Raw genomic sequence first — 10,627 nt, 5'->3', positions numbered from 1 at the left:
GCTCTCTCAGGGAACTGGAAAGGGGCCTAACGGGACGCACTGTGTGCCCAGAAGTGGAATAGGAGTCTGAGTGGGGGCTCGGAGGGACCAGGGATGGTGACACATGGCTTTCGGCACTTCACGGAGCCGGGTGGGGATTGCTGCTGGCCCAGGGCTAACAGCACCTGCCAGGACGCAGGCATTCTGGCTTCTTTCTGTGGTGAGATTCCCCCTTGCCTCAGGGCCCAGGGCAAAGACCACCAAGGAATGAGGAGGTTCCAGGGAGCAGAAAGGCTTTAATGAGCGTCACAACGGGACTGGGTGAGGGGTACAGACTCCAAATCCAGCCTTCACTGCCATCGCTTCAGTGAGTAGGAGAGTGGGGGCCCAGCCCTGCTCAGCTGTTCCCTGACCCAGAGGCAGCTGGAGGGGAGTCCCTGGGAATCTTCTCCACCCAGCAAAAGGGCTGAGAGAAAGGGGAGAGGTCTGCTGCTGCTGCCAGGAGCAGGAAGACCTCAAGCAGCAAGCTGACCTCCAGAGGTCAGGAGAGACCCGGAATCAGGCAGAACATCAGACGTTGGAAGGGTTGATGGGCTAAGCAGGCGAGGAAACCCCTGGGATCCCCAAACAGCACTGAAAACTCAGAGGGGGCCCCACAGCCTAATGGCTCCAGGGACTAAGACCCCTAGGGAGTCACCCCCAGACTGAGACATCACAAAGGGGCCCTTTCCCCCGTTCAGCAACGGCCAGCAGAAGGTCTGGAGGGAGACGCGAGGATGGGGCCTGGGAGGGTAGAGGAGGCGGAGGGGAGCCTGGGAAGTGCACCAGGGACTGGGCGGCGGGCAGCGCCATGATGGGATGGTGGGAGGGGTCCTTTAGCTGCTGTTCTGCTGCTCCTGTTGGCGGACAAGGTTGGCAATGGGGCTGGTGATGCCTCCTATCAAGGTCCAGTACTCATCGAAGCTGATGCGCCCATCGTGGTTGGCATCCAGGCTCTGGATGAGCTTGTCAGCAGCCTTCCGGTTTCCCGTGTCCTGGAGACAAATGGGGGTCAGCAGTGTGGAAGGCGGTGGCCCCACCGAGCCCCAGGCAGGACTGTTGGCTCCCCTGGGAAGATGCAAACCAAGCCCTCCCTGGTCAGGTCTGGGTACCCTGAGAGGACAGGGGCCGGGAAGGGGGGTGCGCTGAGACCCTGGTTTGGGGGGTCCCTCTGAAAAGACAGAACCACAGTGAGGGAGGTACCATGTGAGGACAAGGGCTTGGGGGGCTGGGGGGAAGACAAGGCCCTCGGGTGGGTAGACCTCACCGTCAGCATATGGTTGAGCTCCTTCTGAAGCATCTTCCGGAAGCTACTCTTGCTGATCTTGTTCTTGACCAGGCTGTGTTTAGACACGTATTTGTAGAAGTTTTCCACCAGGACCACGACCGCCCTCTCCAGCTCCGTGTAGCTGTCTGCCATCTCACCGCCTCACTCCTCGGGGGACCTGGGCACCATGAACAGGGGAGGTGAGGAGACCCCACAGTCCGAAACCCCTGCGGCCCCCTGGGCCCCCAGGCTGGCAGGTCCTCCACAGGAGGGATGAGGCGGGGGAAAGGGGGGGCACCAGGCTGGGCCTGGAATGGGAGCTGTGTGGTTGCTGTAATCCAGACGCTCACCAGCCCAACCGCCCCAGCAGGTCCCCCAGCAGGTTCACCAGGCCCTGCCCCAGCCCCAGGCACTGGGCCTGTCGGAGTCCCAGTGAGATCAGGAGGGTCCCGTGGGAAGGGGTAGAGTAAGTGCCCATCCCTAACCCTCTCCACACCTGACCCACCCAGGGCCTCTGCCCCTGCAGCAAGCACAGCTGGAGACTGCTAGTAGGAGCCAAAGGGGCTGGGAGGCCAGAAGCCATATCCCCCCAGCAGCAGGATTGGTGGAGACCCTAGCCCGGGCAACAAAGTAAGGGGGCAGGGATCTAGGCCCTCACCAGTCCCTTCAGCCAGGCATCAGGACAGTGACTGCAGGAGCCCAGGGAGGGTTGCCCCTCTCTGGGAAAGGATGATGTCCTTATCCATTGAGTCAGACTTTCTGCAGACCCCCAGCCACACCCTGCTAGGCTGCTCTCCCTCATATCCACCCCAAAATACACAGAAGGACCCAAAGACCCTCCACCCCGTTACCTAAGAAGGAGCTAGGCCTGGTTCTGCCCCAGCTGGAGACAGAGCTGCAGCCAGTCAGAGGCCACATGCATCACCCCCTCACCCCAGGACAAAAGGCACTCACAGTCCAGCGGATACAGCCTTCTGAATAACAGGATATGAGGGGAACAGGCGGGCCTACTCTGTGAGTCGCCGCCCATGCCCAGAGCCCCCCCAAGTGAACCCAGGCAAATGAGCGTCCCTTCCCGCCCCCAAGTTCAGGAATGAGCTACAGCCACCCTGCCCACTGGGTCCTGGCAAGGGAAGGTGGACACAGCCACCATCCCATCCTGAGCGTCCTGTAGCCCAAGTTGGATGAGAGGTCTCCCTGGCCAGGTCTCACCACAGCCCTATCCCCTGCCCTTGGCACCCTGCCTCCCCGGCTCCCAGACTCCCAGGCGCCATTGGCAGGGGCTACCATCTCTTCTGGGGTCAGGTCTCCCCAGATACCCGGCATTCCTTGAGGCAAGGATAGAGTTTCTTACATGCAGCCATTGTGTTTTCTGAACCAAAGAGCATGACTCATAGACTTTAGGACCATTTAAAACCCTGGGTACATAAGGTCCCTGCTTTTAATTTCTGCACCCCCCTCACCTGCATCATCTGGCCCAGGGGCTCACAGGTACTTGAGGTACAGGTTCCATAAATAGTCTATCTCCTTCCAGCCCTGGTACCAGGTATCCAAAGCCCCTGACCACCCTTCTAAGATATTTCCCTTACGAAACTCTTTATGAAGGAAGGATGTGACCCAGAGGGACTAGGCCCTAACAGAGAGAGGAAGGGGGGTTGAGACAGAGGAGTGTCTCTGACCAGGGATCCTGCCTTCTGTCCCTGCCTCGCCCACCTGACCACTCTGGTCTGTGGCTAGAGGATGGAGAATGGAACTGGGACTACAGGAAACCACATTCTTTCCCCATGCTCTTTGTTTAGTAAGTGTGTGACTGGGGCACCTGGGTGGTTCAGTCAATGAAGCATCTGCCTTCAGCTCAGGTCATGATCCCAGGGTCCTGGGATTGAGCCCCATGTCTGGCTCCCTGCTCAGAGGAGAGTCTGCTTCTCCCTCTCCTGCTCCCCCTGCTTCTGCTCCCTCTTCCTCTCTCTCTCTCTCTGTCAAATAAATAAATAAAATCTTTAAAAAAAAAAAAAGGTGTGTGACTGTGAGGTCCAATGTTTCCACCTTTGTAAGACTTTCACACAAACACCCTAACACTCACAAATGAGGAGGGAGAAAAGTTTCGATCCACAGACGGCCGCTCTGCTGCCCCGGAGTGGGGAGTGGCCCAGGCCCATGGCCAGCATTCCTGGGGATGCTGAAAGCTGTACCCACCTCAGCAAGGACTGTGCCAAGCCTACTCCCAACCAAGCTTTGGGAGTAGGAAGAGAGCTCAGAGACCCCCCCAAACCTTAACCAGTCCAGAACTCGTTCCCTAAGTGAGGAACCCTGTGGGCACTAGTCAGGGAGAGGAAAGAGGCAGAAGTCAGCTTCGGGGTGCTGTGCCTCTGCCCTCCCCCTGGCCCACCCACCCTTCACCACCTTTCTTAGAGTCTCGTTTCTTGGACTCCTCCTGCCCTTCCTCGATACCACGTCCCAGCCCCTACCTGGCCAGACACAGCTGAGCACCTGGGACAGTCCGTGCGTGCCTCAGCAGCCCTGGTTTCCGGTCCCCACTAGTCCACCCCCACCTTCTAGTCAAACGGGAAGGCTGGAGATAGCCACCTGGAGAAGCGCTTCGCTGAAGCTTTTTCTGAAGGAGGGTATCAGAGTGGGATAGTCAGGTGTCGTTACCCCCTCCTCCCTCCCTTCCCTGGGGGCCAGGAGGCAGGCTCCACCACCACACCCACTCACAGGCACCTGCTCCTCCCACCTGTCCCATTCAGCCACCAGCCAAGGTGGAGTCAGGCTGGAGGGACAAGCTGTCCCATCAGCCCCTCCTAGGAAGGGCTGGCAAGAGGTGGGTCCAGGCCTGAGAGCCGGCGGGGGGGGGGGGGGGGGGGGGGGGGGGGACACATGTACGTCAGAGCCCTCCCAAAAAGTAGGAGTGGGGGGACCACTTGTCCTCCAAAGGGCCCTCTCACCCAGAGCCCCCAAGCCTCCCCCACCCTTATCCTGGTCCCTTCCTTGGCTGATTCATTCTTGAGCAACCAAGAGGCCCCACCCCCATCCCCGCCCACCTCAGTCCCGCCTTCTGACTTCTCCCAGAGCCTATGGGCACTCTGACACTTGCCCATGGGCCCTGGCCACAGCAGCCCTGCCTCCCACCCCCAGGGTCTAGGCCTCACCCCTCCAAGGACCTCCTAACCACCCCCAGTCCCCTTCAGTCTCGAGCCCTGAACAATCACCACACACAATCCACCCTCTCTTCCCACCTCACGTACTCTTCTTCAGTCTCGGATGGTCTCCAGGTGTCGGGAGACGTCCCTGAACTTCTATGCCTCCTGGTCACCGTCCCCTCTAGAGCCTGGTCCCCTCTCAAGCCTGAATTTGGCCTTTCCTGTGTCCCTTCCATACACCTCAAATTCGTTTACTCATTTCTCATCACTTATTCCCTTCTTCCTCCATCAACTCATTTGTTCACTCATTCATTCACATGCTGGTTCTCTTGTTCGCTCACTCATTCATTTCCTTCTTCATTCATTCCTGCCCCAAGTGCCTTCAGCACACAGGGAAGGTGGGATCCAGACCGGCGGGTAACTTGTCACTCTATTTACAAGGCCGTTTCAAATGAGTGTCTCCAGCCTCAACGGCCCCATTCTGTGCTCCATCTTCTCACTCCTTTCCCGGGTCCAGAGGCTAATGTCTGACACGAGTGCCCCTGCCTCACCCTCCCCACCCTCTCAGGACTCCCCGCATCTAGTTCACACACCCGTACCCAGAGCCCCCACGCACCGTCCACCCACTTCTGCTTCAGAGCATGTCTCTGGAGGAAGAAGCCCGCTCCTCTGGAGCATGTTGCAGGCGAGTGGAGCTGGACTATGGTGCGGACACTCACACCCCCCGCTCCTGGTCTCACCAGCAGCCAGAGAGCTCTCTACTAGTTGGCAAGGAAGGCCGAGCCCGGCCCACCACCGCTTCTAGCTCTCCCTCTCGAAGCACCCCTGCCCTCACCCCGACCCCGCAGGGCTGGGCACGGGAAGGGCCCAACAGTGCAGGTGGCTCCGCCGCGCAGAGCCGGTCAAGCCGCAACCTGCCTGGGTCCTGAAGTGGAAGCAAGCCACCTCAGAGCCTGCCTCCTCCGCTCAGGCTCTCGGGCCCGTGGGGCCCTTCCTGGTCCCTCCTGGACCCCGTCACCCCGTCACCTCTCCCAGGACACAGCTCCCAGAGCCTGGTGAGGCCTGTGTCCAGGTCTGGCCACCTTCCCAACCCCCAGCCCCACGCATTTGTCCTTCTTCTGTGAAGGGAGGACCGGAGCAGCTGCGACAAAGCTCCTGAGCACTCTGCCTTGTGGCACAGGCCCTGGAGAAGAGCCCCGTCAGCCTCTGGGCTGGGGCCGGGGTCTCCCCACCCCATTCACTGCTCTGGAGGCCTCTCCAGCCCCCAGCCCCACCAGAAGTCTCCATTCCCAAGGCAGCCTGTGGGAAAATTAACAATTAACCGAACCTTCCTGCCCCGTCTCCAGCAGGCCCCCTCCCCAGGCTCCCTTCCCTGCCCCTTCTCCTGGCCCCAAACGCTCGCAGGGCCTCTCCAACAGCCGCAGACCTCCCAGGATGGGCTGGGGGTGCTCACCTGCCTCCTCGGACTGCCTCCTCTCCAGCAGGGCTCTGGGGCCTGGGCTCTGGCACTGCCAAGCAGCTCCCCCCGCTCAGCTCGGCCAGGACTCCTCCCCGCTCGCTCCCAGAATCTGTCCCACTCCCTCCAGCCGTGCCTGGCTGAGCGGGCTCGGTGGGGAGGTAGTGACTGAGCTCCCTCTTGACTTAGCCCTGGGTTGGGCCCTTGTTAAAGGGATACACACCTTTTTTAACACCCCTCCACCCCCACCCCAAAGGGAGTGGTGGAAGCTGGCACCCCCCCCAACTCCACCCTCCTCACCCTGCAGCGCCTGAGCAGAAGGAATCTAGTCAGAGAAGAAGGAAAGGGAAGGGCTGTCACCTGCCTGATCACCTGGGTCACTGGGAGCCCAGTCTCAGGGTCTCCCAACAGACAAGTTCAGTGAGCATTCCAGGCCAGCCTGGCTGGCCACAGAAACTTCTGTGCTATTAGGGTTTCAGGAGTAGTGCCTGATTTCTGTGGGCCCCAGGCAGAAGGCAGCGGCAGAGCCTGGCCCCTGGTCTTCCGACTCCCATTCCGACCACCAGGAGCTGACACCCATTCCTAGGAGCTGTCATGCGCAACAGAGGACTCTTCTGGGAACACCCCTCATGCTTTCCCCAGGACACCCAAGGGAATTGGCCAGGTGACAGCACAAACCCCAACAGCAGAGACTTCAGCTCTGGGCACTTGCTCTGAGTCAGGCTCTTTGCTAAGGACTTTTGTGATGTGTCCATTATCCTCCTAACAAATCTGTGAGAGATATGGAGACCCCATTTTACAAATGAGGAAACTGACACTCTGGGAGCATGCCCAAAGCTCCAGAGATAATCAGCGGCAGAGCTGGGTGCAAACCCAGGCTGCTCCGCCTGTTTCTCAGCCCTGCCTTTCCCTTGCTGCCTGTCAGCCAGGCTCAAGCACACCTGGGTTTATAACCTTTTCCCCAGGTGAGCACACGTGGCCTCCTCTCCTGTCAGAGGACCAGCCCCTTGGCAAAGAGAAGCCTATCCTTCAGAGAGAACCGGGTCTCCCAGTTTTGGGGCCTGGTACCCATCCTCAAGCCAAATCCATGGGGAAAAGTGAGTCCCCATTCACTCCACTGCAACCACCGCAGCCCCACATGTCCCATGCCACCAAGGACTCTGCCATTCACCCCAAACCACCCATGGACCGGGGGGGTGGGGTGTCCAGTCAAGACAACATCTTTCACTTTTTCCATTTTTTTATTAATCAAATAATACAAAACAACCATCATTCTTTAAATGCCCAAGCACCCAGCTGGTCCTCTCCCAAAGTCACACCCCCTCAGCCTCTCCCGCAGCCTGCTCTCTCTTCCCCTGCCCTAGCCCAGAGACAGTCCTGGGAGGAGGCTGGGGCAGAGCGGGAGCCAGGAAGGCGTAGCACTGGACAGACAGCTACTGTTTGGGTTGGGGAAGAGGTTAGGAAGGGTAGGTTCTCAGAGACCCTTTTTAGTACCAAATACCAGCCTCATTCCCAGCCCCCTTCTTCAAATCATTTCCAGTAGCCCACCTCCTCTCTGCCCTTCCCCCAACCAAATTATTTGGCCCTTACACCATCCTTATCCCTCTAGCATCTCGCCACATCCATCCCTGGCCCCACCCACCCCCTGAGCCTCCCTCTGGTGGGGACTCCTGGACCCCTTAGCTCCATGGGGGTCCCAGGGATGAAATGCACAGAGAGCCCCGGAAAGGGTCACTGAGGACTTGACCCTTGCAGAGGTGAGGCAGGTGCAGACTGGGGAATCGTGTGGTGGTGGCGGACAGGACTTTTATTTCTAGGCCCCAACATCCCCCCAAGAATTCCAGGAGAAGGTTCTTAGCTGGCCCGGACAGGGCTCTCCAACTTCACACTCCTGGCTGCTTCTCCAATCAGCTCCCAGAAACTCCCAAATTCCAGCTTAGAGTCGTTACAGCTGCCCAAGTTGGCGATTTTCTCTTCCAGCCCACAGTTGCTCTGAGGGAGGGGAGATACCACCGCTCAGCCGGCAGGGCCTCCGATTGTCCTGCCCCACCCTGCCCAGGGGCAGGAAGCAGGACCTGGGCCTACCTGGCACTGGCAAGGGGAAGGGCTAGGGCTTGCTAGGGCCTGGGGCCGTGGCAGTATGGGTGGGGTCTCGGAGACCTTGCCAGGGAAGTCAGGGTGCTGCCTGGGGCGGGGCCCACTCAGTACCGGCATGAGGTGGGGCAGCTGCTGGGTGACCAGGTCCTGCAGTTCGGCGGGGGTCAGCGTCTCCTTCCCACCCTCCACAGAGTACTGGTGGAAGTTCTTGATGAGGGTCTCGATGGCCCTCTCCACGTCGCTGAATTCCTGAGCATCCTGAAGGCGGGGACATCACCCATGTCAGGGAGGCTCCACACACCCACCCACACCCTACCTCCCCAAGCCCCCCAAGGCCAACAGGGTAGAAGACAGCTGGAAGGCACGGGGGCTCCCACACACTCCAAAGCCCAGCATCTAGAGCCCCTTGCCCCCACTGGCCTCTGCCCTAAGCCATAGGCCGAGCAAGGCTTCCTCCCTGTCACTCGCAGCCCCCACTCAGGATGGGCCCTAGCCTGAGGCGCAGACACCTCTTCCCAGGAGAGCTCCTTGGGTGGACACATCACCCTGTGTGGACACCAGAGAGGAATTTGGGTCTTCTGGGCAAGGTCTAGGGTACAAGGCAAGGCCAAGGAAAGGGGACAGAAGTCAGTGGGGACACAGACCCTCAGGGTGGAGGAGAGGAGCATGGGAACAGAAAGGCCAGGTGTGAATGGGCCCACCTCAGCATTGGCTGACCGACACTGTCCCATGGTGCCCGGTGCGCTTGTCCTGGTGAGAGTTGTGTCGTCCTACAGCTGGCCCCAAGGGAGCTGACGGCTCATGATCTGCCTAGAGAAGGAGGGAGACGGAGGGGAGGGGAGGGCAGGGCTCAGCATTTCTTTCCCAACTATCCCCTCTCGCTGTACCCCAGACATTCTGTGCCTCACTCAGGAGGTCAGACCCAACTCCACACAAGGCCCGGTCCCTGAGAAGGATCCAGGCAGGAGCTAAGGTCACAGCCCCCAGACCCACCCATCTAGAGGGAATCTTTGGGCCTCACCCTGGATCAATCCCCCACTTCTTCCCACCACTCACCTCTGCTACACACACACACACACACACCCCAGCCTCCAAGACCTGGCTCCCAGCCCTTCCTCTGGCAGGCTAGGGTAGGATAGCCAAGTGTTGCCCTTTGGACAGGGGGCAGCCGATTTAGGTGAGAAGCCCTGAGTCTCCTTACCTGCTGGGACCGCTGGGACAGGATGCTAGGAGTCTAGGAGTCGGCTCACCTGAGCTCAGCTCTTATACCTGGGGGCAGGGAGGGAAGGCAGGGGGCTGGGCCTCCTCGCTAAGCCACCCCTGCTATTACTGTCGTCTGGGCTGTGAGCCAGCTGTGTGGGCCCCACCCTCCATTGGCCAGAGCTCCAAGAGCCCGCCCACCCTGCCACTGGAGAAAACCACGAGGCTAGGGCTGGATTACCCCTGGCCCCAGACCAGCAGGCAGAGTCAAGGCAAGAGAAAGGGAAGGGAAGAGTGGGGACTTGGCAACACTTCGGGGTCAAGCCTGGGAGGAAAATCCTGGAGGAATTGTAGGGCAGGAAAGTGGAGGGGCTTTGAGTCAATAACCAGGAAAGAAGGAGAATCAGAAGCTGATAGAGGCAGGGCTTGTGTCCAGAGGGAATGAGGGGCATGTGAGTTGAGACAGGTCCCAAAGTACAAGGACCACTCTGTACCTTGCTGTGTCACACACACGCACTCACACTCCTCCCACCAGGGCCAGTTTGGGTAGTGACACTCAAACCTGCAGTCCCCATGGCTGAGAGGTGGGAAAGGAGCCACAGAAGGGCAGCCTGGTAGAGGGGGCCGGAATGAGTGTTGTCCCAACTCCCCTTCCGCTCCCCTCAGCCAGCACACATGCGTGAGAGAGACCCAGATGGGTTTCCTGGCAGTTAACAACCTCTCCAAACAGGTTGGGCTGCCTACTCCTCCCTCCCTCAGAACCCCAGGCCTTCCCTAACCACCTTCCCCAATCCAGTGTCCAGGAAGCCTAGAATGACCCCAGTGGACCTCCTCACCTGATGGGGAGGGGGAAGGGAGAAGGGCCGGCGAGTTGGTGTGGGTCAAGGCAAAGATGGGGTGGGGCCCAAAGCCTGAACTCTGAGGTCGGGATCCCAAGCCTCTCCCAGCCCCTCTCTGTGTCTCCTAGGGCTCCCCTGTACCTCTGGAATTGTCTCCATGAAAAGGCCCTCCCAAGAGTGTCTCATCATCCTGTGTTCCTCTGAGGGGCTCAATCTGAGGGCTTCTCCCAGACTGCCTCAAACTTGGATCCCTCTGAGGGGCTCAATCTGAGGGCTTCTCCCAGACTGCCTCAAACTTGGATCCCTCTGAGGAGTCTCAGTCTGGCGGACCCTCCTAGGGTCTCTCGCTGTGGGGAAGCCCCCTGTGAGATCCCCTCTGGAATGTCTTCAGCCACACAACCCCTCAAGGAGTCCCAGCCTGGGGCTCCTTCTGGAGTCTCTTGGTCTGAGGGCACTCAGATGGAAGGTTCAATGTAGGATCCTTTTTGGTGTGTGGTAGGGAGGTTGTCTCAGCCTAAATGGAGTAATGGACACCAGACCCCAGCCGTGACAGCAGCTAGAGGCCTCACCCACTGGGCTGCCCTGCCTCTGCTCCCTCTGGTGGCTGGCA

The 10,627-nt window shown here is 59.5% G+C and overlaps 2 protein-coding genes across 4 annotated transcripts; both read right to left on the bottom strand.

Moving 5' to 3' along the window:
• Positions 1-255: 255 nt before the first annotated feature.
• On the bottom strand, positions 256-6,132 carry S100A16 (S100 calcium binding protein A16). 3 transcript variants are annotated; one of them, XM_026485387.4, is made up of 3 exons: positions 5,879-6,132; positions 1,286-1,463; positions 256-1,013 (listed from the first exon to the last, which is right to left on the bottom strand). In XM_026485387.4, the coding sequence occupies exons 2-3, from the start codon at positions 1,436-1,438 to the stop codon at positions 855-857; spliced, it is 312 nt and encodes a 103-aa protein (XP_026341172.1). In that variant the 5' UTR covers positions 1,439-1,463; positions 5,879-6,132; the 3' UTR covers positions 256-854. The 3 variants fall into 3 exon arrangements, with proteins under 3 accessions (XP_026341172.1, XP_057171443.1, XP_026341173.1); XM_057315460.1 differs by lacking the exon at positions 5,879-6,132 and adding an exon at positions 2,240-2,263; XM_026485388.4 differs by lacking the exon at positions 5,879-6,132 and adding an exon at positions 2,137-2,245.
• Positions 6,133-7,110: 978 nt separating this feature from the next.
• On the bottom strand, positions 7,111-9,265 carry S100A14 (S100 calcium binding protein A14). The gene is made up of 4 exons (XM_026485386.4): positions 9,180-9,265; positions 8,680-8,788; positions 8,090-8,236; positions 7,111-7,873 (listed from the first exon to the last, which is right to left on the bottom strand). Exons 2-4 carry the CDS (start codon positions 8,707-8,709, stop codon positions 7,736-7,738), a joined length of 315 nt encoding a protein of 104 aa, XP_026341171.1. The 5' UTR covers positions 8,710-8,788; positions 9,180-9,265; the 3' UTR covers positions 7,111-7,735.
• Between the last annotated feature and the right edge of the window lie 1,362 nt (positions 9,266-10,627).

The sequence above is a fragment of the Ursus arctos genome, unplaced genomic scaffold (genome assembly GCF_023065955.2).
Source record: "Ursus arctos isolate Adak ecotype North America unplaced genomic scaffold, UrsArc2.0 scaffold_2, whole genome shotgun sequence".
In the NCBI taxonomy this organism is placed as follows: domain Eukaryota; kingdom Metazoa; phylum Chordata; class Mammalia; order Carnivora; family Ursidae; genus Ursus; species Ursus arctos.
The sequence above is the reverse complement of the archived record's forward strand: the minus strand, read 5'-3'. Positions and strand labels throughout refer to the sequence as shown.

Excerpts from the sequence above, each read along its gene's own strand:
- S100A16 (XM_026485387.4), bottom strand. The coding sequence starts at position 1,438 with ATGGCAGACAGCTACACGGAGCTGGAGAGGGCGGTCGTGGTCCTGGTG. Across the intron at positions 1,014-1,285 it reads AGCTCAACCATATGCTGACG|GACACGGGAAACCGGAAGGC; the intron begins GTGAGGTCTACC and ends ATTTGTCTCCAG.
- S100A14 (XM_026485386.4), bottom strand. The coding sequence starts at position 8,709 with ATGGGACAGTGTCGGTCAGCCAATGCTGAG. Across the intron at positions 8,237-8,679 it reads GTCGGTCAGCCAATGCTGAG|GATGCTCAGGAATTCAGCGA; the intron begins GTGGGCCCATTC and ends CCCCGCCTTCAG. Across the intron at positions 7,874-8,089 it reads AGCTGCCCCACCTCATGCCG|AGCAACTGTGGGCTGGAAGA; the intron begins GTACTGAGTGGG and ends CCCCTCCCTCAG.